The following is a 26,540-nucleotide window of genomic DNA, read 5'->3' as shown; positions in this document are numbered from 1 at the left end:
AATGACATTGCTATAAAATTATTCTGATATAAAACAAGATGGGTGGTAACAAAAACAAATGAACCAAGCTCTCGCGATCTCTGCGCGCATGAAATATTCTTTACCACTCATTAAGCACTTTCACGTAGAATCCTGCTTCACAGATGGCTTTTTAAGATCGGTAAAAGATTCTCTCCCTAAAGATTTTGGGCTATCAACATCACTTCGTGATGGCGACGAAATTTTACTGCAGTTCGAAATGGGAGACAACTCAGTTAAAGACGGAGAGTCTGGAGATTCGGGGTTATCCTTCTTTGTTGAATCGGACGACGATAGAGGTCGTGGTCGACGTTTTGCCTCATCTTTCTTCCATTTCATCCGTCGATTTTGGAACCATATTTTTATATGTCTTTCAGTCAAATTAAGCATGGCGGCCAGTTCAATTCTTCGCGGCCTTGAAATGTATTTATTGAAATGGAATTCCTTTTCAAGTTCCAATAATTGTCCTCTAGTGTAAGCAGTTCTGGTTCTTTTATTTTCATCTTCAATGGAGAACTGGGCACCTGAAACAAACAAAAACACGTTAAGTAATATGAACCAGTGACCGCAGTCCACGTACCGCCGTCTTAAATGAATAAAGTGTATTTTTTCCACACTTCCTCGGATTCCCATATTCATAAAAGCGAAAATCGATATTTTGTATAACAAAAGAAGACATATTGTGAATGCTTGAAAAAAATGATATCTCAGAAAATCTTATAAAGTGATATGAAAATACAGCAAGTAGACTGGATTTTATATATGCTTCAAAAATCTCAGCATGAAGATTATTTGTTTATTTTAAGCCGTGAAACACTCCAATTAAAATCATGTAAGTTGTTCCAGGAACAAAAATATGTAATTCCAATTTACTATAACTATACACCGCAAATTGCCCGCTTTTAATAATTTGAATTACCTCCCTTATACCTCCCTGAGCAGTCGTAAATAAATATTATTTTCAAAGGCATTTCTCACATTTTTTGACAGAAATATTTTACAATACAGAGTTAAAAGAGAAAAACTCTGCAGTATCAATGTCTTGTCGTCAGGAGAGTTGAGACGATGGACAAATTTGTAAATAATTCTCAAGTGTTCGATACTTTATATCAAAGGTTGGATCTCATGACCCCGGTCACTTCGGTCTAATCTTGTGTATACAAAGGTGTTTTGGTAAATAGACCACGCTGAGGCGATAATCCATTAGGACACTCTTAAATTATAAACACCAAATCTGAAGTTAAGATCAAAACATGCTGTATTCGAAATCACAATTTCAAAGTAAACACGATATAAGTGTGAGATAGACTATCAAGTCTGACCACAACACTTGAGGTCATCATGGGCCATCATTACAAATATCCCAACTATTTTTTCCGGCAATTTTTCAGTCTTGAACACAGCTATATATAGTTTGCGCTAAGTCTAACAATTCACCAATAAGATGAAACGTGTTATCCCAAGCTTCCGCCCCCCGGTTACCGGTACTTGTATTTAGTTGTATGTGTTTTTGAAACCCCCCACCCCCCCCCCCCCCAAAAAAAAAAAAAAAAAAAAAAAAAAAAAAAAAAAAAAAAAAAAAAAGAAGGGTTATTTCTTGTACATTAAAAAGCAATCAATAGTTTAACACAAGAATATTTTTCAATCAAATCGTATCTGATTTAATCCTTTTCAAAGAGATGCAGTCCTGCGTGCCCTCTGCACCATATATAATAACGGCTTTATCCGATAAGACGGCAACCATTTGTGGGTGGGGGGACTATAGTTTTGTAAAAAATGTTTTGTCGCCCGCAATGTGTCAAACTTGTATGTTTTACAACCAGCTTTTAATAGCTTAAGCTTATTATTGAAAAAAAATTGTTTCCACACGTTGCGTAAAAATCTCCGAAATATCGAATGGTACTCTGCCTAATCATGCATATCTTTCTCTGATCTTTTAGTCTGTCCTATTTCCCATAGCTTATTAATCTTAGTTCAAGTTCAAAAAACTAAATACGCAGGTCTGTACATGGAATGAACAAACTTCCAGTGTAACAGCTTGATTATAGCGATCACAAATTGTTGACCGACAAAATGATAACTACAGACAGGGAACCCCAAGAACAAGCGAGCAGACATAAGATAATAAAAGAGACATCGGATTTCTTTCTTTTTTTTGGAGGGGGGGGGGAGGGTTCAGGAAGACAATTATCGAGCTGTGTCTTCAGATCATTATCGAGCTGTGCCTTCAAACCATGATCGAGCTGTGCCTTCAGACCATTACCCAGCTGTGTCTTCAGACCATGATACGCTCGTCTCTTTTAAAGTATTCGATCAGATATGATATAGCAATCGTAAAATAATCCCATTATGTAACTCGGAAATATAAAATACGATATTGAAAGGGAGCATCAACTGGCATACATAATTAAGCAAAGTTTGTTGATATTGTATGAAGCCCTTTTAAGTTATTGTCCAAGAAAATCAACCCATTTTAATGATGAAGACCCCTAACTCAAAAATGTAGGATTGGTAGTTCATTAAATCGAAAGGAAGCCCACATCTGTCATGAATAAAAAGAAACAATACACCGAAGTTTCGTGAAATTTGGTGGAAGCTTTGTTTTGAATTATTGTGCATAGTGTGAATGACGGACGATATATAATATATACATACGCCCCGTCTAGAAAGAAGCCGTAGATGCCTATTAAAAAAAGAAAAAAAATAAAGTATGGCATGGATTACATTTACTGTGCAGGCGGGGGAAACCACAGTAATTCGTAATTACTGTATTCATTTTATCTGTGTTTTTTTTTTCAAGTTCAGGAAATATTGGTGCCATTTTGAAATTAAGAGACGCTTTATTTATTACCACATAAGTGAAAGGGGTGAATACTGTTTTGTTTGGGATACTTCTTAATTTTTGAATCGGTCCACCTTAGTTTATGTTTGCTCTTTTGTATGTAAAGGAAGACACTAAAACCATGAATTAAAACAACAATAAAATACTATTTTATTTTTAAAATGTACATTTTTTTATAAAAAATTTTTATTTCAACATTAACAATAAACGAAATATAAAATCATCATATATACATTTCATTTATGCTTTTTTCTGCTTTGTCTAAATAGATACAAAATACATTATAAAAGAGGTTGCAAGATCACAGATTTTTACACATTTCTGTGCTATTATTCAGTTTGAAATATAAGTCTGTCTAAGAACCATGCAGACAGACAAAAGTTCAACTAGACTTTCTAGGACAAGTTTTTTTTTATAATATCTATATTTTTTAGTATTCCTTGTTAACTGTAACTAACTTTCGACAATTTAGATAAGGCAATTTAAGAAAAATACCAAAAAAGTATCACGCGACTACTGCCTAAATCTAGGAACGCAGTCATGAGTTTTCGCGTATAAATAACACGCTCACACGGCAGACTGAACGGTTCTTACTGGGTGCTATACTAAAATCAAATTATAGGATCAAATAGCAGTATATGCAGTGTTCTGATCACCATATGACATGTACACGTCTCCATAATTTGTTAAATCGCATGAAACATCTCCTCGTGACGAAAGCAAAGTATCAAAAGAATGTTGATGTGCCCTGCAACATCTACATTGTCCACATGGTTCCTCCATCGTCTGGTTGTCTGTAATCTGACTTCCAGTGTGGAAATGATTGTAAGCAAGCGATTGGTTCATATAGTCATTTTGTCTATTAATTGCATCATAAATGTCATGCTTGTTGGCATTAATAATGAAATCTGATTGGTTTCTCTCTGCCCATGCACAGAAATCTTCGAAAGTGAATTCATTTTTGATGAAAAGCCTCATGACTTCTGATGAGACGGAACTGTATGTATTTTTCTTAGGTTCCTTTGGCAAGTCGACGTTTTCAGTGACCTTCTCTTCTTCAGTTATATTCACATTGTTATCAGATTTATTTCGTATACTGTCATTACTTTCATCTCCCTGGAAACCGTCATTAATTATAAATGTTGAGCTATTTGAATAAGTTTGTGATTGGCTAGAGTTATCGTTCTTATTCTGTTTTGTTTTTGTAAGACGACTGCGCCTCGTACGGTAGCGTCGACATTCTTGGTTGTCGTCATCGTTTAAAAGATTCACATCTCTTTGAAAAGACGAAATGTCAAGGGTTGGTTTTGAAAACGACTTCCTTCTTGTGCGAATTTCAGACAAACCTTCCCTGAATCCATGAGAAAAATACGGATGAGAAAATTCGAGAGTTATTCCGTCATCGAGGAGCGTGCGATTAAAAGAATATTCCCGAAATAGTCGTCTAAAATTTGCAAATGACGGAATTTGCAAAAACCCTGGGTAACATTTCATTACTTCATTTTCAAATTTATCGGGATCGTCCACTTGAATAGCTGTTCCACAGCCGTTCCATCTCACCAAATAGCCATCGTTTGCAACATCATAGAGTTTTTCTGGAAACTGTTGGTCTTTTTGATTAAATCGAAGTCTAACTCCAGGGACTTTGCCTTTTTGATTCATTACAAGTATTCCTCGCACTTTCAGTTTGTTTACATTCACGTTCAGGCGTAGGGTGTATTACGTCACGGAACGACATAATTCAACTTCCGAAAGTCGTTAACGGCCAGCTCACGAGTTCCGTATTTTTCAGTTTAAAGACAATTGATGTTAAAAAATGCCAATTGTATAAGGAAATTAGGCACCATACAACAAGTAAAAAATTACTTTTCCGAACCTAATTTAGAATTAAAAAGAGATGTGGTTTCAATTTACTATTAGGTATATTTCAATATTTGTTTATCTTTTTAACAAAACGTGTCATTTTTGGGGTTTCAAAAAATACGAATGTGATATCATTTGATAAAATGATATGAATGGATGTTTATAAGAAATTGTAAATAAATAACCTAATACATATAATTAAATAAACATGGTCTAAACAGACAATTAATAAATTCAAGATAAACTATCGAGGGCAGAGAAGTAATTCGATTGATCATTCAAATTCGAGGGATTGCAAGAAATCAAGAATTCTGGCAGAATTTATTTTTGTTAGATGAATGCAAAATTGGCCTCATAAAACAAACACTACTTTATATTTCTTACATGTCATGTAGTAAAGACTGATTTAATCGTAAAATTGTATATGAAAATTAATTATCTACAAAACAAAGTAAATTCATATAACAAATGAACAGGTTTGCGCTACATAATTTGATTTTAAACTATTGAAACAATAATGAAAAATATAATTGCAAAACCAGTCGTTTGATACAAGTTGTATGAGGCAAAACTTTCCCCGATATATGAAATGCCACCAAAGTTACCAGTAAAGGTCATTAAGGGGTACAGAACTATTTCTGTAACATTTGGACGATTCGAAATAAGAATATTTTGGAACGATATTTCTTGAAAACAAAAAAAAAAGTAATCCTGAGTAGAGATTTGAACATGAAAAACTGTCATATGGACGAATGAGAATATGTTTTTGGGGGAATACTATTTGTTTAAAACGACAAACATTAGTTCTGAATAAAGAGTCCATCAGTGAAGACTTCAAGAGTAACTCTATATTGGCAATTTCCTTATCTTAAAATAAATGTCATTTAAAATACGGACAAACCCCAACAAAAATCGGCCGTGTTCGCAAGTGTTTAGAATCTAAAACCGGTATTTCCAGGAATGTTTTTTCTTAAAAGAGGGATTATCTAAAATTAAAATATACACATTATTTGACGTAGACAAAAAAAATCAACTGTGTTCACACCAAAATACGTGAAAATCAAAATATAAAAGGCTTAGTGTTTAGAAATTTCCTATTTTTTATGATATGTCTTGATTATGATGTAATTTCCGCCGTTCAGTTCATACATGTAAACATGCGCGGTTGTAAAATGCATGCCATTAAGCTGTTTGTTTCATCCACAAAAAAGGTTTATGATAAAAAATGATGAAATTAAACGTCCCAAAAACAAAACAAAAAAACAAATCTTTATACTATAGATAGAAAATTTGATAAGGTTATTTTCCCCCAAAAAGACGGGCCATTTATAATCAATAGGTTAATCTAAAAAATCTATCTAGTCAGTCGATATTAATGCCATGTAAATCATGTTTGATAAATTTCATTTTAATGAAAGTTTTAGATATAATATATATTTGAATTATCTCTGTACAACTGTGTTAGAGTAACCCCACTGATACACAAATAATGTCACAATAATACGACAGATATGGAATAAAAATATCAACAACATGCACGCAGAAGTCGATTATTAGAAGTCCAGATAGTAAATACATAAACGGAAGTACTACCTAGAAGGAGAATAAAATAACAAAAGGGGAAAATTAGTATCAGTGGTGAGTCCATGGGGATCCGAACTTTGCAATCCTCTTATTAAAATTTTTTGTTTGTTAATTTCGTACAAAATTTTGACAAAAATGAGAAAATGATATCTTGAACTCCCTCCTTTTCTTGACCCACCCTCTTTAAAATTTCTGGATCCATCCCAGAGTGTTAATAGAAGAAAAAAGAATTATAAGGACAACACCCCCAAAATAATGTCCTTTAGAAATGAGGTACACTATAATTAATATCTACCGACTAAAACATACCCCCCCCCAAAAAAAAAAAAAAAAAAAAAAAAGAAAAAAAAGACCGAAACCAAGTTAATGATATGCGATATACATGCATGTAGTTCGACACAAAACCATAAGAATTGCTTTCACTTATACATAAACATGTGTACGTTTTCTTTCAATTAAGTTAGGTTTGTCTTCCGTGCCAATGTACGTGACAGACCGCTTACATCACGAACATTGACTTATTATCTCGAATTTAAAAAAAAAATGCCGAATAAAAAGAGAGAGTCACAAGTTGTTTTTGTTTGCAATGCAATAAGTTTATACCTTTATACAGGGCAGACCCAGAGAATTCGTACAAAAATTGGGTTCTAATATAGAATTTATAAAGAGGGTTCCTGATTATAAATCACCCTTTTTGCCCAATCATTATGTGCACAAAAATGACAAAATTTCCTAAGTTGTGGATTCCTCCTGCTTTAGATGAGTTTATATAAGTCGTTTTTTTTCTATTTTGTACAAAGATCTCCTATAATTTAAAATACAAAAATACAAAGGAGACATTCAAAATACTGAAAGTGAACATTACAATGTTACAGTTTTAACCATAACATTGCATGCACGGAAGAAACAAAAGACAAGGGTAAATCCGTTCGAAAAATAAGGTACAATTCTTTAGGAAAAAATGTATTCAACAAAATTTTAAAAAAGAATGAAATAAGTAGGAGTTACAGATTCTTTTTAAACACTGCAATAATGCCCGAATTTAATATTTTTGTGTTTTTGAAAATATTTCTTCTATGACTAACTGTGAAAAAATTCAGAGATTTTCTTATTGCATAAAATCCTGTATGTCTGTACATTTTCGTATATAAACTCAAATATCTAGACATCAATCTAATTTTTGTTCAAATAGATACACAAAAGATTTGTGGCAGAGACAAACAAGAATTCCGCTCAAGCGTTTTTATGACACAGATAGTTCTTGGTCACCCCGTCTCACGGATGCTACCAAATAACCGGTATTAATACGCCATGCGACCAAACTATTTCTTCATTTTAGGTCCAACAAAAATAGACATATGTTTTATACTGATAATCTAGTTAATATTTAGTTACACAATTTAAAACTAGTTGAATGGAATCATGGTTCTTTATAAATCCCCGGGGTTCGGCTTTATTATGATACTATAGGAAGTTAATCTTTTAACATTTGGGGAATAATCGTAACTTGTGTCTGAGAAATTTAATCAAAAAATGGAATTGTTCACATTATAGGCCTAAGTTTTAATCAAAGAATCAGATTGTTTTGTACATAAATCATAAGCGATCTCTTTTCCGGGTCTATATTTCATTTTTGTGTACCTCTGCGGTCTAAGTCCGTACTAACGACAGACTAATTCAACGGAATGTTTCCTTTAAATTTATTGCTTTTGTTCATCAAGTATATTATATCAAAGAGTTCGTTAGATGCTCAATGTCCAAAAGGGCAAATGAATCTAAGATACGCCTGGGTTACAACAATGAGACGTCCCCATCGCGTCAGAATATCATGTACGAAAGAATTTCATTGTCATATGTAAAGCTCAGTTAACGATAAAACACAATATAAAGGCGTTCAATCATTCAATAAAGAAGAAAATTAAATTTGAGCAATTTAAAAAGAGGGAATAAATATACATTTGATAATCAGTCACCCCCTACTTTTCGTTTGGCAGTCACTATATGCTATAGATGATTAGATATAGAAACATCACGTATAAACGTGGGGAATTTGTTCGGAAAACCAAAAGAACAACTTATCAAAGAACAAATCTTAGAACACCAAAGAAAAAAAACCACAAACAAACAAACAAACAAACGAACATCGTTGACCCCAATAAATCTGGAGAAAACTTTATAACTCCCCCAGTATAGTAAAAAGATCGAATCCCTTCCTCTTGCAAGACACCACCGTGCCGTTCATTTAATGTCAGGGTTAGAAAATAACACGTATATCTATGACACATTACTCGGGTAATGACCAATTGGAATCATATCAATGTCACGGTATTTTTTGAGAGGTAGTTGATTCCTACATAGAAAGTTGTGTTCCAGAGAAAAACGTAATTAAATATGAGGTAGATTGGAAAAATTGAGCAACACATATAGAATCTAGGTAAGGGACACAACTTTTGAAATCACTGACATGTTCGTATCATATTCAAATCACCAAAGCCCATCAAGCTTTCATTTGCATCAGAATGAAATCAATCCAATGTTTCTTTGAAGCTTACATGAAATTGATGTAATTGCTGAATACAAACGTTCCAATTATATGTAAGAGTTGTGTCACTTACCCTATGCCTACCTCGTTAATGACTACTTTGGTGGGTGTCTCAGACATTTACCAAACAACTTTTGTAAAATACGAATCTTGGTTTTTATAAAGGAGTGCACAGAGCTAAAATTATAGTAATCCACGTAGCGCATAAACATTTAGCAACAAAAAGGGGATCATAGCATGTAATAAAATTAACGAGACGAATAACTCGAATAATTCAGGCCCTCGCCGCCATCAATTCTCTCCGACTCACGAGCTAGGATGTAGCTATCGAGAGTGATCGAAAATAACGATATTGGAATGAAATCAATCCATGTTTCTTTGATGCTTATATGAGATTGATGTATATAATATATAATGTAATAAATTTTAGAATAAAAGCCCTTTCCCCAATCTCCGCTTCTATAGTGTATGAATTTATAGTTTTTGGAACTATGGACAAGATTTTAAGAGGCTTATCGATATGCTAAGTCTTCTAAGTGGAGAATCATTTTTCGTGGAAGCTTATTTATACGTCTGGCAGAAATAGCTGTTTTGTAAATCCTTCTCTGCAATGTTGTACAAATTTCGTGACAGCATGATTCGAAGTTCATGATTTTTCGGCAAAGACAACTAACCCTTCACAGCTTGACATATGTAATTATTGAAAAATTATTTCAAAATTTATCAAACCCCTCACGTCGAGCTTTTAACAAAAGGGGCAGTTCCGTTTATCTAGAGGTATTAAATAAATGTCAAACATAAAGAATAGATTTGAATTTAAAGGTAGTTACAAGCTAGGGATAATTTATCTCTTAATTCAAATTTATGATAAATGAATCTGAAGTTTAAGTTTATAAAAATTGTGGACATTTTACTTGCCTTTTCATGGTCTCTCGGTAAACCTCACGTTTTACAGATAATTAAAATGTAAAATTATCACTCTTAGGTTCAATATTACCCTATTTTGAGATTAGATTTGAACAAAACTTTAAACGGGTTGTATAAACCAACTGATTTATGAAGATATCTTAAGTGAATGCAAAGAGGAACGCGAAACAGAAATTTATCAACGGAAAGGACGTTCAATAGATAAAGAGCCACCTGCGAGAAGAGAAAGTAGGGTGTATGTAAACTATAGGATGAAAAGGGAAATGGACAGGGCAATCCGTTTATCCGACTCTGATATTTCATAAATTTAGAGTGTTGGAAAACCTCAAGGACCAGTAACATTACGGTTCAACAGAACTGCAGACACTGTGAAACTCTGAGAATACCCCTTTTTATACCACAATGGTGCGCACGCTAGATATACATGTTTTACATTTACAATTTTGTCCCTGTTTTCTTTTAAATTTGTGACCCCATTTTTTCTAAAAACAAGCTTGAACATACATGTTTCAAAAATCAAAACCACTAGGCGATACAAGAAGGTTAAAAAAGATTGACCGTCGTATATAGACTAATCTCTTCGTCAAAGATATGAGGTCGTGCAATTCAAACTTCGTGGTAGAAAAAGCAATTCCAATGACACAATACCTATCCGTAGCTACAAGGTTATGACAATCCCCCTTGGAACGACAAAAAACCAACAAAAACAAAACAAAAACAAAACAAAACAAAACAAAAGCAAAAACACATTAAAAACCTTTCATTATCGAGCTTAAAATTGGTGAAGCACTGTTAAAGTCGGGATAAAATTGTAAAAAAACCCTCTGACCCCTCCTTCTGTGGAGAATGTGCAAATGTAAACCTTGACTCATTGACCTGACCTGGCTGATGCTTAGTTGTCCTGGTAAATGGAAACACAAGATGTTTGGATTAATCAGGGACATAAAAGTTTGAATCCAGTGTTGCTGATTACGATGAGAAATAATATTAAAGATCTTTGATACAATTTAAGAGGTTTCGATGAATCTGTAACTGACCAAGCAAATTTGCCATTCTGTAAATTTGCTCGAAAACTAGTGTCGTTTTTAGAGTACTACAGGTCAAGGCTTTTTTGATTATTCATCTTAATGTTGTTATATTGCATGTGTGTGTGTCCCTCTCTCTGTCTTGCTACATCACCAGACAACTAATCTAAATACAATTGCAAATTTGATAAGACTTTTTAAATTTTAACATGCCGGACAATCGTTTTAATTCACATTGCGAGGTTTATGTAGATTGTCTCTTGGGTAAACCACACGCAAAATATTCAGCCTGTCATTTTAAAAAAAAACATCAAAGACCTTTTTTATATCCGAAATGTATTTCCTGAACCTCCCAGTATTTTAAATTGTAAAATGTTTTCTCGCCCTACTATTCTTAAGTTCCTAACATATTAACCCAACAATAAATCAGAGCACTACTGATACTATTACACAATACCTAATATAAATTGTATTTGTTACAACATAAATAAATGTTTTATAACATTTAAGCAAGCTAATAACAGGGGCCATAACCTCTCATTTTAGAATTTGATACTGTCGTTTGATATTTACAAATTAAGAGACCAAACCATGTCTGTGCAAACATTGAAGTCACAACCTCTCGTTAAGGGATTTGTTTCCTATTAAGCGAATGTGTTACTACTATCAAGAGCTATTAAATTGTGTTTGTTTTCAAATAAATGATGTATATAACTGTACATTGCAGGATGTTTTTGTCGTGGTAATTAGCGATACCAGTTAGATAAAAAGTGCAGTTCTGCAGTGAATTGCTAGGTTTTGTCTTATTGGTGGAGCACTTTCTATCTCATGGGATATCCGGACCGGATTCGAGTGACAGAGGATGACTAATTATCGGCAGACTCGGTCTGAGTAACGGAATTCATACAAAATATTGAAAACAAGACTTAAGCACAAGGGTATTGAGCTAGTAAATAATAAAAAAAAATATGGTTGGCTCCAAACATCTTCAGTCAGTTCAACTAAAGTAGACAAAATTAAGTATGTTGTTCCCCTTATCACTTACGGTCATGTAGTAACAACATTCAACAAGAAAATACATCATATATTTGTTTTTAAAACGGAACAAGGTTTAAGCTTTGATCAGTAAAATAACAGCCAGGATATCACCCTAATTTTCACAGAATGGGTTCATAGGAAAGGAGTAAAGTTCTGAAGCTTTTTAAATTATGGCGAGTTCCATATTCACATCTTGGTGCTCCATTTTTATCTTTAAGTATAATAAGTTGACAATCACGTCTTTAGATCTATAGTTCTCTTTTTGTTTGAGAGGACCCCTTTCAGGCTTTACATCAACCGATCAATAATTTTGCTATCCAAATTGCGAAGTAATGCAGGTTTAAACACAACAGCATACCAAGTTCATCTTAGGTGAAATAGAAAAGAAAATGAAGCCCTAGTTCTCAGCGTGTCAGCTGTTGAACAATAACTTATCTAATATTACGTTTTCGCCCGTTCTTTCTAGTGTTACGACAACATGACTTTTTGGTATTTATCAATATTCCTAACACGCTGCATAAATCCCACATTCGATTAGGGATACTTGAGAGTGGTAATTTTGACCAATTGAAGTTAAAATACACGTCCATAGTGTAAACATTTAACACCTATAGTATGTGATAGTCCCAATTTATCATCCAAAAGTAAAATTATTGACTAAACTTCACAGCAAGCGTACAACAATCGAAAAAATACGTCTGCCAAATGAAGTGGTTGCCGGATTATAAAATTATTACCCAAATAAATAGTCCCTGGGATCAACATTAAATTTTTCTTGCTCTAAGTTATGGATTATATCTTGTCCTTTTAAGAAGGAAATTTCAATTTGTATTTCATAATGTTTGAAACTGTTACTTATATCGAGCCTTTTAAAGAAAAACATGTCACTTAAAAAATGCATACATGCAAAGATTATCACACGCGCACGGACTTACTTGCTACCATTTTTATACGTACTCGTATGTGCTAAAAGTAGAACATGGGGATAACAATGAAATACACTATATTCTAAAAGCAATTTTATAAGTATAATTTTGTCGAAGTTATTTTTCTTTGAACAATGCTCTCGAACAAACAGATTGCTTGGAGTCAATTGCAATTCCACAATGCAACACTGTAAATTTCCTTCAAAGTTCACTTTGCAAAGTAATAAAAAATGTGATTTTAAAATAGCTTTTTAAAATAGGTTCAAGAAATGCTTACCTATGTCACAAACACTTTATATATTGTATGTTTCAATGCTTAGAATACTGTTTATTTCAGTCAAAAACTTACAGACGGTAAAAGCTGACGACTTAATTTTGTTCTGAAGAGAACCATACGTTTGTTTCATGAAAGGCTAGTCAATACTAGCATTTTTGTGGCATGTACGCAATGAACAAATATCGCTTCATTTAAAATCTTTTAATTCATTTTAAAATATGTTCAGACTTAACATTCCTTTTTTAAGTTTTGTGGTCTAAGTCTTGTACGTTTCATACCTGTAAGTACAATGTATGAAAGTATTTCATCATATGTTTACTAGTTAGGCTGACAAAGTGAAAGCGAGTGTTAAGTTCAGTTTTGGTCGAATACTGATCCGTGATGAAAACGATAAAATGTTACCTCGCTCCTAATCACAATTTAAGATGGTCCAACTAGTAAACTAGAGGTTAGGCGTAAATGTCAAAGTTTCCCGAAGGTATTTGCTGAGAATGAAAAGCGGATTAATTTGGAGTCTGCAAAGAAAATACCAAAATTCCAATTGTATACTTCCTCCATTGAGGGGAATGTTTATTCTATACAAAGCTTTTAAACTGGCTAAGATAAAAGGCAATATCCCTCTACATAAATTGCTCCGCTTTTGATGCATCAGAATGACGAAGAAAATTTGTAGAAAAACTCAAGTGTGTTTGTTTTTCTACTGTCCCAATGAGGTAATTCGTGTACAATGTCGGAACGGAATTGTATAAACGGATCAATACCCGTAAGAGATGTCTGTCTTTAATTTACAAGGCCAAAATTCCAATATAACCGTAATTTGTAAAGTTGAATGTTTCAAAAGCCTGTTGAATACTACGTAACATATTTGTGCAGAAAATATGTTTTAATTGACTATTGGAATGTGTACATCTTTCAGTTATATTGCTTTGTTGTTTTTTTGTGAAGGACTCTCACAAAGTACATGTAAACCGTAGAAAAAAAAATTAAGAGACATTAGAATAGAACTCGTTTGTTTCAAATACAAAGATATAATCGATTTGCAGAACTTCATGTGCATGCAGTTTCGATTATCTAATTGAATTTTCAAGGTACTTGAGGCCTGTTAATTTGCACATGCAAAGACGCCACTGGGGATTTCTATCACAAAGTCATCCGTGCCATTTATGCAAACTAAATTCTACATGTACATGTATCACATATGGACACGAACTAAAACAAATATTAGGATGACTTTCAAATACAAACAGTATGTAGGCTGTATCGTACGGTGTCTTAAAAAAGCACTTGTCTGTGTAATAATCACGATATTTTGAATTGAAATTAGTTTTTGGACTTCATAAACCATGTAGCTGCAGAAGTTAAAAACTCATTTTGAAAAAAGAGATTTCATATAAGATTTCATACTTCCTTGACAGATGAAGAAAAACATGCTTAAGAGGCAATACACACCGACACCAGACACCACTGAGACGCTTAATACATGTACACACACAAAGCCCTTTTAGTATAGATTTTCCAAAGGCTCGTGTAATGGGTGATATATAGTCATATTTTAACAACTTTCTATGCATAGTAAATGCATCTAATATCTCCAATTACTGGTTTGAGAATCAATAAATTAAATAAAGCATATAAGGAAAGTGCAGGAAAAGATTGACTGGTTTTAATATTGTGATCTGTAATAAAAAAAAAGTAGCAGATATTTCTCAACATAATTTAACTCTACTATGTTGACTACTTTTATTACTTTCCCAGCTTTAGATACAAATCTTATTAGTATTTTTATCATTAAATCTAAGTGTTTGTAAGAATCATGCAGGCAAAATGGGAAAAATCAGAAACATGCATGTCAAAACCCCAACATCGATCTGACAATGTAATTTCACTCAAGGATACTTTCTCTATTTGCAAAAAAAACATTATTTGATCTCTGCATCACTGGCTTTGCGTAGGCATTTTTCAATAGAATCTTAGAAACATGAGGTTTTTGACAGTCATCTACCTTTGAAATGTTTATTTTCAGTGCATTTCAAAGAAATTGTAACTCAATGGTCCAGCTTGTTATGGAAAATGTTGTCTGTTTTCCTCGATTCTGATGGAGCAAATACTCAAATTACACTATCAAAATGATGTTTTTATACCATGTCTCACGTACTGCAGGGACTGACACTAAAGTGACTTTCTGAAGGCTCCAAGGTTGTCTACAGAGTAAACAACCATTTTGGCTGAAGGCTTCTTTTTTATATGAATTATTTTTTGGTTAGCCTGTACTTATAAGTTAATATGATTATGTGCAAAGACGCTGTAACATTTGTACAACAATGTAACAATTTCATCCAATGCATGCAAAAAAAAAAAAAACAGTAGGATACTTGGTTGAAAATCATTTTTCTCCCGTTCTAACCCGATCATTAAATCTGCGAGACGTTTCCCGTTTTTTCGTTTTCCAAAATTTCTACAGGTTTCAAGGGCGGATCCAGGATTTGAGTTTAGGGGGCGTTAATTGAATTAAATGATGTGCAAAGCAAGGCAAAACATATTATGGGGTGAAACTTGCGGTGAATTTTTTTTTAACCGATTTAAGGGGGGCGTACGCCCGGTACGCAAGTCCTTGGATCCGCGCCTGGGTTTATTGGAAGATACCTTTTTCACCTTCAGCCTATTTTTGAATTTAACTTTTTCTCAACTCTTTAATGTAAAACATCACCTAAAGAGAATCTATATATAAATATAATTTGTTTAACGTCCACACCAAAAATTAAAATAATCACTTAAAGGAACATAATAACAATGTAATTTCATTGACTTGCATTGAAAATAATAATAAAAAAAAAACAAGTTTTTATACTATTCTAGAATCTACAAGCCCACTAAATGCAAATCAATGAAAGTTCCCTAACAAAATCTAGAACGCGTGAGGTTGGTAATACTAAAATCAGACAGCAATGTATTACAGTAAGACACGGTTATTTATGTCTTTTGTATTTAAGCAGCTGCCTAAAATAAAAAAAAAACGGAAAAAAAATATAAACAAACAACCACTGTAAAACGGTCCAGTAAATTAAACACGTAAAGAAAAGTTTACCGAGTAAGTCGCTTCAAGTTTTCTTTTGTTAAATTCTATTTCCTTATGTTAAAACGTATTGTATAAATTTCGAACATTGTATTTCTGCCAAATATTTGTATTTACCCTGGAATAAAATCAGACTTTTCAAACAATCATGACATCATTCAGGATTTTATATTTTTCTTCACGTTATACGACTAGTCAAATAAATTACTTTTCTACTGTTTGTATTTTCTTCAGATGTCCAACAAACAATAAAAGCATAAGAAAACGTCTTTCGACTGTCAAGCTGTTTCCCGGCTACATTTCTTTCCCTGGATAAGATTTAAATAGGCTTTTTCATTCATTGACGAGCGGAGTAATTTATCATGGCCGTCGTTTCATTGCACTTCACTTCGATGACAGGCGAATGCGGGTGTATGAACTAGTTCCTAATCGCAGTTAGATTATCGTTCTCAATATTGCTTCTACTGCTTCAAATCATACGCATAATGACATGTTTAGCAACCAAATTGTTGTATTGTGCTGTAATATAAATTTAATTAAATCTACTACGGTGGCACCAAACATGGACTTTGACAAGACCAGTTTCCCGGAAGATGTTTCTATCGTTTGAAATGTTTGTTCTATACATTTGTTCCAAACTATTTAAGATAGCTGCCTTAATAAATAAACAAACATTGTATTGTTCTTTTTATACTCACTATATTATTTTGATAAGTGTGGCAGTATTAAATATATATGCAAACACAAATGCATATTTTTCACTATTTTACATAACAACAGAAATAGAAAGTGAATTAGAATCCTGTTTGCATATAAATCAGTTAGACTAATGACCCATAACAGAGAGAAAGAACAAGCTGCAATTTGTGTATATTGAAACTGCTTCGAAAGTTACATAGAAACACATTTTAGTATACTCAATATTTAGTCAATAAAAGGACAACAAAACATCGAGCTTACAACAGTATTATGCCATATCTAAAGACAGACTATCCATGATTATTATTGACCTGCAAGTTAATAAGAAAAAAAAGCCAAAACCGAAAAAAATACATCGACACATGATATATAGGGGAACAGGTTTGTTAAACAGTTGTTGAATAACAACACATAATAAAAAAAGAACAAAACAACGAAACAAGACAAATAAAACAAACAAAATAAACAAACAAGACAAAATAAAACAAACAAAGAGCAATACCAAACATTCAGGCACGTGTTATGAATTCATATAAAAACCAAAAAATAAAACATAAATGCATTTGATTATCAATTTTCAGGTCTATATTCGAAAGTAAATTTGGATTCTAATGCATATTAAAAAAAGTGTAAATGCAAATAGTCGTCACAAAGTGAAAGCTTACCGATCCCAAATTTATGACAAAGTAAAAAAGAAATTATGTACGAGGACAAGTATTCTTTACATATGTAGAGATTCAATATTACTAATACTAGATACGCGGCCTGAATATATTGAAAGTTTTCACAACATTTATAAACACAGAAGGCGAGGTACGTTTTTCGGTTTGAGTCAATTTTCGGGGTTATGTATTTATCTTCATTTGGTTTACGAGATCGAAATAAACTTTGAAGTACACAAAAATATAAAGAAGATTTAAATCAAAGCAGGGTGTTTTTAAAAGCACCGAGGTTATCAGGTTGGGTTCAGTAAACTTAATGCTGTGATCTTAAAAATTGCCTTTTTTGATGTAGAAAAGGATATGTATAAATTCGGAAATGATAGTTCAAAGAGTTACTGTCACTCATCGGTAGACACCCAGAGTTGTTCCCCACCCTACAAAGGTTGCCCAAACACATAACTCATCTTTCTACGTGAAAAAAACCACCAACAAAAAACCAAAAACAAACCAAAACAAAACAAACAAACCAAAAAAAAAAAAAAAAAAATAGACTCCAAGCGAACCTAATCTTGGAAATACGTGTATCAATGAGAATCATGCATGGAATCAGAATTTAAGGCATTTTGTGTCTCTCGAATTCTAGTAATACTGCCTGTTTCTCTTGGGAAGTTAGAGGAAATTGAAATGGAGAACTATTTTTTAAAGTTTATTATCATGCCGAGAGTGATACATCACCTTTTACATTTATAATCCGAAGTAATTTAGATGTTTTTAATGGACGGTAATGGATCCAAATTAAAAGATCCTGCCATGTTAGTTTTTGAATGTCGTTCAGTTATGAGACCATTCTTAGATAATAAAATAGTAAACAAAATAAGGCGGGATTTTTTTCAAAATATTACTGTTATAGGCCCTTCATAAATAATGGACAGTGAACAGTAGACGTACTGACAAACAGAGTTGTGAAAAAATCAAATCAAGTATCTTCAACTACCATGTAAAAGTAATTAACTTTTAAGTTTAACATAATGGCTTTAACCTAATGAAAGACAAATGGATTCGAAAAAAAATAATAAAAATCTAATATCTTCAACTACCATGTAAATAAATTTCCAAGATGTAACATGAGAACATGGTATTAACATTTTACCAACGTCTAATGTATGGCGACTTCTACTGTTTAACTTTTATCATTTCATTTCTCCACCTCCGTTCCTTTCTAGAGCTACAAAGACAACAATGTTTACCCGACCATTGTCGCCTTTTTGTCAATTAACTAACCAGTTGTTTTTGTAGTTCAATAAACTTATAGCTTACGGTGAAGTGTTCATTCCCATAGTGTTTCGGTTTGACGAACGACTTTGATCTATAGAAAAGAGCCTGGTAGGAACAGTCCTGTTTAAAAACTGAAGGCAAGGACATGTTAAATTAAGAGTCGATGGTTGAGAGTATCTAGACTCAATGATAAAACACTGATTCAGTGAGAACGAGTATCAAAGGAATGCCATTAGTTTATGGACAAAGAGATCAAAAATGCAATTAAAGGCCTCCTTGAGCTTTGTACAGACCAGTCCAAGTATGTAGTTAGGCTTTCCAAATACTCCAAGCTCCCTTCTTAGAAATCGAATAGGACCCCCTCCCCCAAGAAGTCTTTCAGATGAGAAAAAAAAACAAAGTAAGAAGAGCACAATGGCATCATGCTTTATAGAATGTGTGAAAGTTTGTTTGAATTCGTTTCCACCGGTTTCAGAGGAGTTTGGCCTTAGTCGACGAATGACAATGCGTCAAGAAATTCCGAAACTCATTCAGATGAAAAAAAATAGGAAGTGCACAATCGTACCATGAGTTAAAAATTTGAAAAAAAAAGTTTCGCCATATTCTAGTAGGTTTGGAAGGAGTTGTGGATTGAACTGGAGACGAACGGACGACGGGTGCAGGGGAGGGGAGGGCAGTATAACAGTTCTGTACCAAATTCTTTAAACAACAATACAAATAAATGAATGGTTAGTGTCATTCAAATAAACAAGTTTTTTTTCAATTCTTTTATCTTGCCACATTTTTGCCGAGGGTCAGAATGCACTTCTTTATGGTTAGTGAGAAGATTTATACTTCATATAATTCTATACTTTGTGTTAAAAGGCGACCTATGAGGAAAGTACAAAATATCAGATAGTAGAACATGTTATTTTGAAATTAACAAAACTTTTGAAGCTCCTGGAATTGATCTTCTTGTCTTTCATTCAGTTTATTACTTATAAGTATCGCCATTGCAGTTCAGTAAGTCTGCAAAGCAAATGCTCGGAAATTGGGTGGCAAGCTGCTTTTGACTTGGAATCATTATGGAGGAAAGAAATTCAAAGCAATCTTTAATCATGTAAGATTACTTAGGCATGTAATTGTTATCTCACAGCAAGGGTGCACGACAACAATTTGAAATGAGAGAAACCTTAAATTCTGGTAAAAAAGGTGAAAAATGTACCGGACTCTTTGTCGTTCTCAGGTTTGCAAGCAGTTATATTTTCTAGTCATTAAGTGTCAGTCCTTGTAGAAGTCAGGCAGCAGGTGAGGAGAGACATGAAAAAAAAACATCATTTGATAGTGTCATTTGACTATTTGCATCATTACAATTTGTACTTTATGCAATGAAAACGCAATAGGGGATGAGTATCATTATGTAATGGAATGTAAATATTTTACAGCAAAAAGGAGGGAATACATTGACAGAAGATTTTTCAATAACAGTAGTACATTGAAGTTTAAAGAATTAATGAACATGAGAAAAAATCAAAGCTTAAAAAACTTTGCTCTTTTGTCAGAATTATCAACAAAAAGATGAGTTCTCTGGAATAACATAGCCATACATATCTTCTCAATGTATTGTCTGGTTACTTAATTGTATAATTGTTTTTTATGTGTTTTCTTTTATTGTTCTTGACTGTTCTTTGTTTATGTGTTGCTTACCTCTGTAATACAATTCCATATGTAATGACTGATATGTTTGAAACCATTATTTCAACAACGGTTTATCAGAATAAAGTATATAAAAGAATCAACGAAAATAGACAACATATTCCATATCACGCTGGACCATTGAGTTACAATTTCACTGAAATGCACTAAAAATAAACATTTCAAGGGCATACAACTCTGTCAAAAACCTCATTGTTCTATTAAAAAATTGAAAAACCCAATGATGCAATTATGAAATAATGGTCTTTTCAAATAGAGAAAGTATCCTTGATTTTTGATATTTATTGTCAGATCGGTGGGGTGTTGACATGCATGTTTCTGATTTTTTTCCATTTTTCCTGTTTCTTACATACACTTACACTTAAATAGGATAAATATAAAGATATCAAAAATAAAATAATGCCTCCATACCGACTGAAATGAATGCACATTTGCAAGATGTACGGAAAAAACAAAGAAAAACATGAACAATTAAAAGTCGGAGAAATTATGCTTACACTTCGAGAACTCAATAAAGTTCTCGTGAAAGTCATATAAATGTCATGTTCAACCCATTTATATTTTGTAGGAAATTCATACATAATTAGTGCCAGTGCAATATACCAGTTATTTTTCAAAACCAGATTCACATAAATTGAATCGATCGTTTTGTTAAATCATTGAAAATACATAACCAATATTATCAAACAAAATGTGTTAAGTACAAACTTATAAAATAAAACATAGTAAATATAAAATTAATCAAAAAGTATAAAGTAAACAAATGTAATATCATCAATTTATAATCACCTTCCATTCGATGCAGGGAGCTTGAAGTTGTAACTTCATTTATTTGCAAAGAGTCGTTGAAATAAGTCAATTTGTTTTTTAATAGTATTATAATCCTGTAATATTTTCATATTATATTATCACGGTTGATTTTTTTTAATGATTTCCTGTTCTTTAATACACGTCTTCAACAGGACTACAAAAATGTGCAATTTTACATGTATATCGGGAGGAAGTTTTTCCCATTAAATAATTTTCTAAATATTTCATACTTCCTCTGGCGTTGGGAATAACTATTATAGTTTGAGACCGACTAGATTGTATTGGGAGGTTAAGAGTTAAATTTAAAACTAAAACACTCGATTAGATTGCAATACCAGCAAAACTCTAGAACAAGCTAAGTAAGACAAGGTGAATTTTTCAAAACCTGAAAAGATACAACGAAAAAAAATGATGATTAAAAAAAAGGGTAAAAACCAAGAGAGAGTTTTTTGTGACAAGTATTTGCTCCATTATTGTCCCGTTTTAAATTTCCTCATTTATTCAAAATTTACAAACGTACATCCTGGCATAAATGAACAAAAACATAAACCTTGATATAGTCTTGTTTCCATCTCGTGTCTACTTATTTCCCTAATACCGTTTTCCTTTTCAGTATAAAACTATGACCCCTGCATCTTTTGAGGTTAGATTTAAAACTCACTAATTCCAGATCAAATAAAAACGAATATAACTAGACAGAAACAGTACCAAAATCAAATACAGATATGAAAATGTTAGCAAAGATATGAATAGATATTTCTAAAATGGTGGGTGTTTAGTTTGATGAAAGATCTTGTTTGAAATAACAAACACTTACTTGCCCCTTAAACAGGTCATTATTAAACAAATAATATATACCTGCTAGTGGGAAATAACTTGAGGGACTTCTGAAGAGGAAATATTAACAGAAATTGAAACTTAAATGTTCTCTTATGTCAGTTGGCATGGATAAAACCGTTTATACCATACAGTATTCACAACATAGACTACACAGGCAAAATTATTTCATGTGATTTTCACGTGAATTTCACATGAGTTTCACCTGAATTGAGCAAATTAACTAAGTGACAGAGTTCACGTGAAATTCACACGAAACGTTCACATGAAATTCGTGTTTAGTGAATTTCTCATGAAGTTATGTTAATTTCATGTGAATTTCACATGAATTTCATATTTGCCTGTGTAAGGATACATGATTAGTCATACATCTTACTGTTCCTCTAATACAGATAACTGTCGTGGTGAAAGATAAAATATAACTTTGTAAAAATATTAAGTATGTGGAGTATTTAATTTTTCGTGACCTTTTGGGTCATACTACATTGGTGGATGCAGTTTGGAAGTCGGCAGGGGTTGGAACCCCTTGGGTTGAAAGTTTGCTAAAATTAATAAACAATGGCCTGGAAACCCAATTTCTTGGACCCTTTTGTAATCCCTTTTTTTAAAATATGTGGCTCCATCCGTGCATAATTTCATTCGAAAACTGGACAAAAAAGGTAATATTCAATGAATTTGTAGTCAAAATAAATCAAAATCTTGGCGGACGGACGTAAAATCCTCATATAATAACAATTTCACAAATATCATGACGTGGTCTTCATTGTCGTTTAAAAAAATTAAAGATCTATGAATTGATAAATATGTCAGTCCGTCTGTTCTAACGGTTGGTGGAACTACTGATCAAAATATACGACGTGAACCACCCGCCTACCGAACCACTATTCATAACATAACATTTAGTATTTATATATCAAGTTGTTTTTATTTCTACACAAAAATATTTTTCTTTAAAAAAAAAAAACAAAAAGTGACCAAAATTAATATACAATTCATATCAACAATATTCGTCATATGCACTTAAATAATTTCAGCGGAAGAGTAAATTTTTCGAAAGTAAAGAAACTGACATGAATCGAGAGAGATTTAGCTAAAGAACCGAATTTATGGTAGAAATCAAACGACACAAGTCCGAGGCTTTAATATCAAATACTAGTATATATTAAAAAGTGGATATTAAAAAGTACCATCCCCCCTTTGAATGTCCAAAAGAGGCATAATAACCAGATCAAATTTTTTGCTTTTCTTGAGGTTACACATTAATTATTGTTTTTTTTTTCACATCAACCGTTTACGTATAAAAATATACAATTATTTATAAATGTTTCACTTAAGAAAACATTTTGATTGTATAGATAGCAAATGTCACCTTAAATGTCGCTTGATAATTCCACCTTTAAATGCTTGTTACGGAAATAAAAATAAAAATCTGAAATTAAAAGAATAGTTTTCATATTGAAATTAAATTAAAAGAAAGTTTTGGATCATTAATATGAAAATAAAATATTAAAAATGAATAATCCAATATTTATGTTTAAAGGTTACACTCTTCCATAAGGCAAAAAAAAAATGTCTATTTTTTTCTGCTACCCTACCTACCCTATTTTTTGTGCCTACCCTTAATATTTTACGGCCATTTTGGCTCAAACCATTAAAGTCTTGATTGTTTCCCCATAACTCAATGTCAAATAAATATTTTCCTACCTACCTATCCTATTTTTTTTGCTGGTAACAGGAAACAAGATTTGTTTTTGGCCTAACTACGATATGTCTTAAGAAAATGTTATGAAAATATACGCATTAGTTTATACGTACGTATGTATCGAAAAAGTCTTCAACAAACTTAAATATTTACGACAAATAGAACATTCTTTATGTCAAATATCTATATATTCTAAAGCTATCAAATTTAAAAAAATTGAGAACAAAGGACTAATATGTACTATTCCTAACAATAACATTTTGTTACAATTTCAAAACAATTTTAAAATATGGGACAGACAATGTTAGGATTTCTGTCCTAATCTCTGCATTAAAAACTGAAGAAAATTAAGTAAATATAGTTTTTATTTTGTGACATTAATTGATGAAAGTATAGAATTGAGAAAAACTATAACAGTTATTACCAGATTTAATTGACAGAAAAGGATATATAGTATAAATTGACTGCGTTCGACCACAGATCGTGAGTTGACATTGTTTTGAGTTTTTACAAATTTGAAAAAAAAGTGAAAAGTTCTTAACCACAACATAAAATTCATCAATCCACAGAAATTCATTAAAAAAAAATAATGAAAAAAAATCGAGAAAAATAGACAAACATTAGACATGACGAATTTAGTATTAGATAACGGATTTCTACTGATTTCATTTTAATGGAGAGAGTTCTCTTACATTACGCGGAAATAGAAAACAAAACAAAAACAAAAACCATTTTGATTTAGAATTTCCATGAACACTAAATGTTTATACCATAAAATGCTTACACCATCCTGTTTATAGAACATTTGAAAAAATGTATGCCATATTACTAAAAATCCAAATTTTCAATAGAATTTTTGAACTTCAAGGGAATAATTTTCCTTTCAAAAGCTTCCACACAAACTTACATACATCTGGTATACAAGTTTTCATAAAATACTGTCCATAATAATTACGATCTTATATATGTATATATTTCCATAACCGTACAATAAAGCCTGTAGTTTTTAACATTTATTCCACAGGAAGTCAAACATAATCGAATTTTAACCCGTACTCGAGTTATTCATCAAAAACACAATCCCCCTCCTTCAAACGAAGTGCACAAGTCTTGGAAACAGATAATAAATGACCACATTACAAGAAAAACAATTTATCACAAAATAAATTACTATTCAATATAATTAAAAACAATATAAATGCGTGGAAAATAGATCTATCCAAGTATGGATAAATTTATATTCTATCGAACTGCTGAGGGTTAAATAAGTTCCTGTAATTTATAAATGTTCCCTGACAATGTAATCATCTTTCTTTAAACAGAATAATAATGATTTAATAATATTATTCTACTCATTTGGAAGAAAACCCGCAGAATTGGGTATATAGAAATTTCTCGCCAATACCACACTGCACACATTTCTCCCCCTTTTTTGACATTGCAGTGTCATTTATTAATGAAAGTTATTTTGATGTAAGTAATGCAAAACTCTGACAGAAACCCGTAAATCAAATATAATTTTAGCTTGTTTTAATGGAATCTCTGATTTGTAAGTCACATTTACAGAGATTTCAGGTGATGAGCATAACTTTAAGACTAGAATAAATTAAGCAAGAAAATGCAATTTATCCTACCTGGCCACTGTGCTTTCCACTGATGAGCATGAGATTTTGTCGTCTTCATCCACGGAAACTGTAAATTATCCTGACTGTTACTCCCGGAATGACCCCCACTTGTAGGAGCCGATGAAGAAACGTTTTGTGAATGCGCTGGAGGTGGCTTAGACACTTGCAGCGGAGAACTGTTCAATTGATGTGCATTTTGCATGTGCGCTGGTGTTGTGTTAGCCACCTGTGGCGTATGGCGTTGGGGCATGTTTTGCATGCCAATCGGAATTTGATGTGATATGCCATTTTGAGATTCATTATGAAATGCTTCATCCACAACAGTCATAGTTTGACCACCGTACGGTCCCTGTAAATTGTGTCTCTGATAGGCACATGTTGAAGACTGGTTCGCTGGGTACGAAACTGGTGGCCCATAATTATCTGCTGTAAACATTGGTTGCGTATAATACGTGCTATGTCCATCCATCATTTATAAATCATTTGCCTGGAATGACAAACGACATTGTATAGATATATAAAACTAATGATTGCATAGTACGGCCTCATTACAATTGAAATTGAAGAATAAGTCAATTTTTGTGTAAGCAATTAGTCACATGGTCGAATCAGGGCCATCTTTTGGTAGCTGTCAAAAAGTGGCGGACTTTACGAACTGTCAAGAGAGAAAATTAATCTCTGCAATTTATAATGTAACGATTTTCAGTCACGAGCCGGGTCATATCAGAGAATATTGAATCCCGTTTAAACACTATGCCAATAAATGACCTAAGAAGGTGTAATTAATAACAAACGATTAACAGCCGACCCTCATGACTTTAATCTGTCTGACGTTTAGCCCTCTTCAATCCAGTAATGATACTTGTAAACAATTATCTTCACATAAAGTAATATTTACCTTTTGTTGGTACATCTTCAAAAACGATGGACAATCGGTCTTCGGTTGTTGGTGGTACCAGTGTTTGGACAGTTGTTGGTCTTTACTTATACCTCTTTGACAGACAGAGGAATCCGAAGTAAAAATCCCTGTTCTTGGGGTTGATTCATGAGAGCATTACAAGTTGAATTAAAGGGATATTTTGCGTGAAGTGTATTTTAAACGCACGAATGGCAATCTTCA

General features: G+C 32.6%; 2 protein-coding genes across 2 annotated transcripts; both read right to left on the bottom strand.

Annotated features, from left to right (window-relative positions):
• Positions 1-2: 2 nt before the first annotated feature.
• On the bottom strand, positions 3-26,540 carry LOC148604987 (uncharacterized). Its single transcript, XM_088550401.1, has 3 exons — positions 26,319-26,540; positions 25,430-25,907; positions 3-542 (listed from the first exon to the last, which is right to left on the bottom strand). Exons 2-3 carry the CDS (start codon positions 25,890-25,892, stop codon positions 121-123), a joined length of 885 nt encoding a protein of 294 aa, XP_088406527.1. The 5' UTR covers positions 25,893-25,907; positions 26,319-26,540; the 3' UTR covers positions 3-120.
• LOC148604988 (uncharacterized) lies at positions 2,987-4,580 on the bottom strand. Its single transcript, XM_088550718.1, has one exon. The coding sequence runs from the start codon at positions 4,520-4,522 to the stop codon at positions 3,485-3,487; it is 1,038 nt and encodes a 345-aa protein (XP_088406844.1). The 5' UTR covers positions 4,523-4,580; the 3' UTR covers positions 2,987-3,484.

This window comes from Perna viridis, chromosome 10, assembly GCF_037379345.1.
Source record: "Perna viridis isolate PV_CMFRI_1.1 ecotype Kerala chromosome 10, ASM3737934v1, whole genome shotgun sequence".
NCBI classification, from domain to species: domain Eukaryota; kingdom Metazoa; phylum Mollusca; class Bivalvia; order Mytilida; family Mytilidae; genus Perna; species Perna viridis.
This window is presented reverse-complemented; position numbering and strand designations above follow the sequence as displayed.

Excerpts from the sequence above, each read along its gene's own strand:
- LOC148604987 (XM_088550401.1), bottom strand. The coding sequence starts at position 25,892 with ATGATGGATGGACATAGCACGTATTATACGCAACCAATGTTTACAGCA. Across the intron at positions 543-25,429 it reads GTGGAAAGCACAGTGGCCAG|GTGCCCAGTTCTCCATTGAA; the intron begins GTAGGATAAATT and ends TGTTTGTTTCAG.
- LOC148604988 (XM_088550718.1), bottom strand. The coding sequence starts at position 4,522 with ATGAATCAAAAAGGCAAAGTCCCTGGAGTTAGACTTCGATTTAATCAA.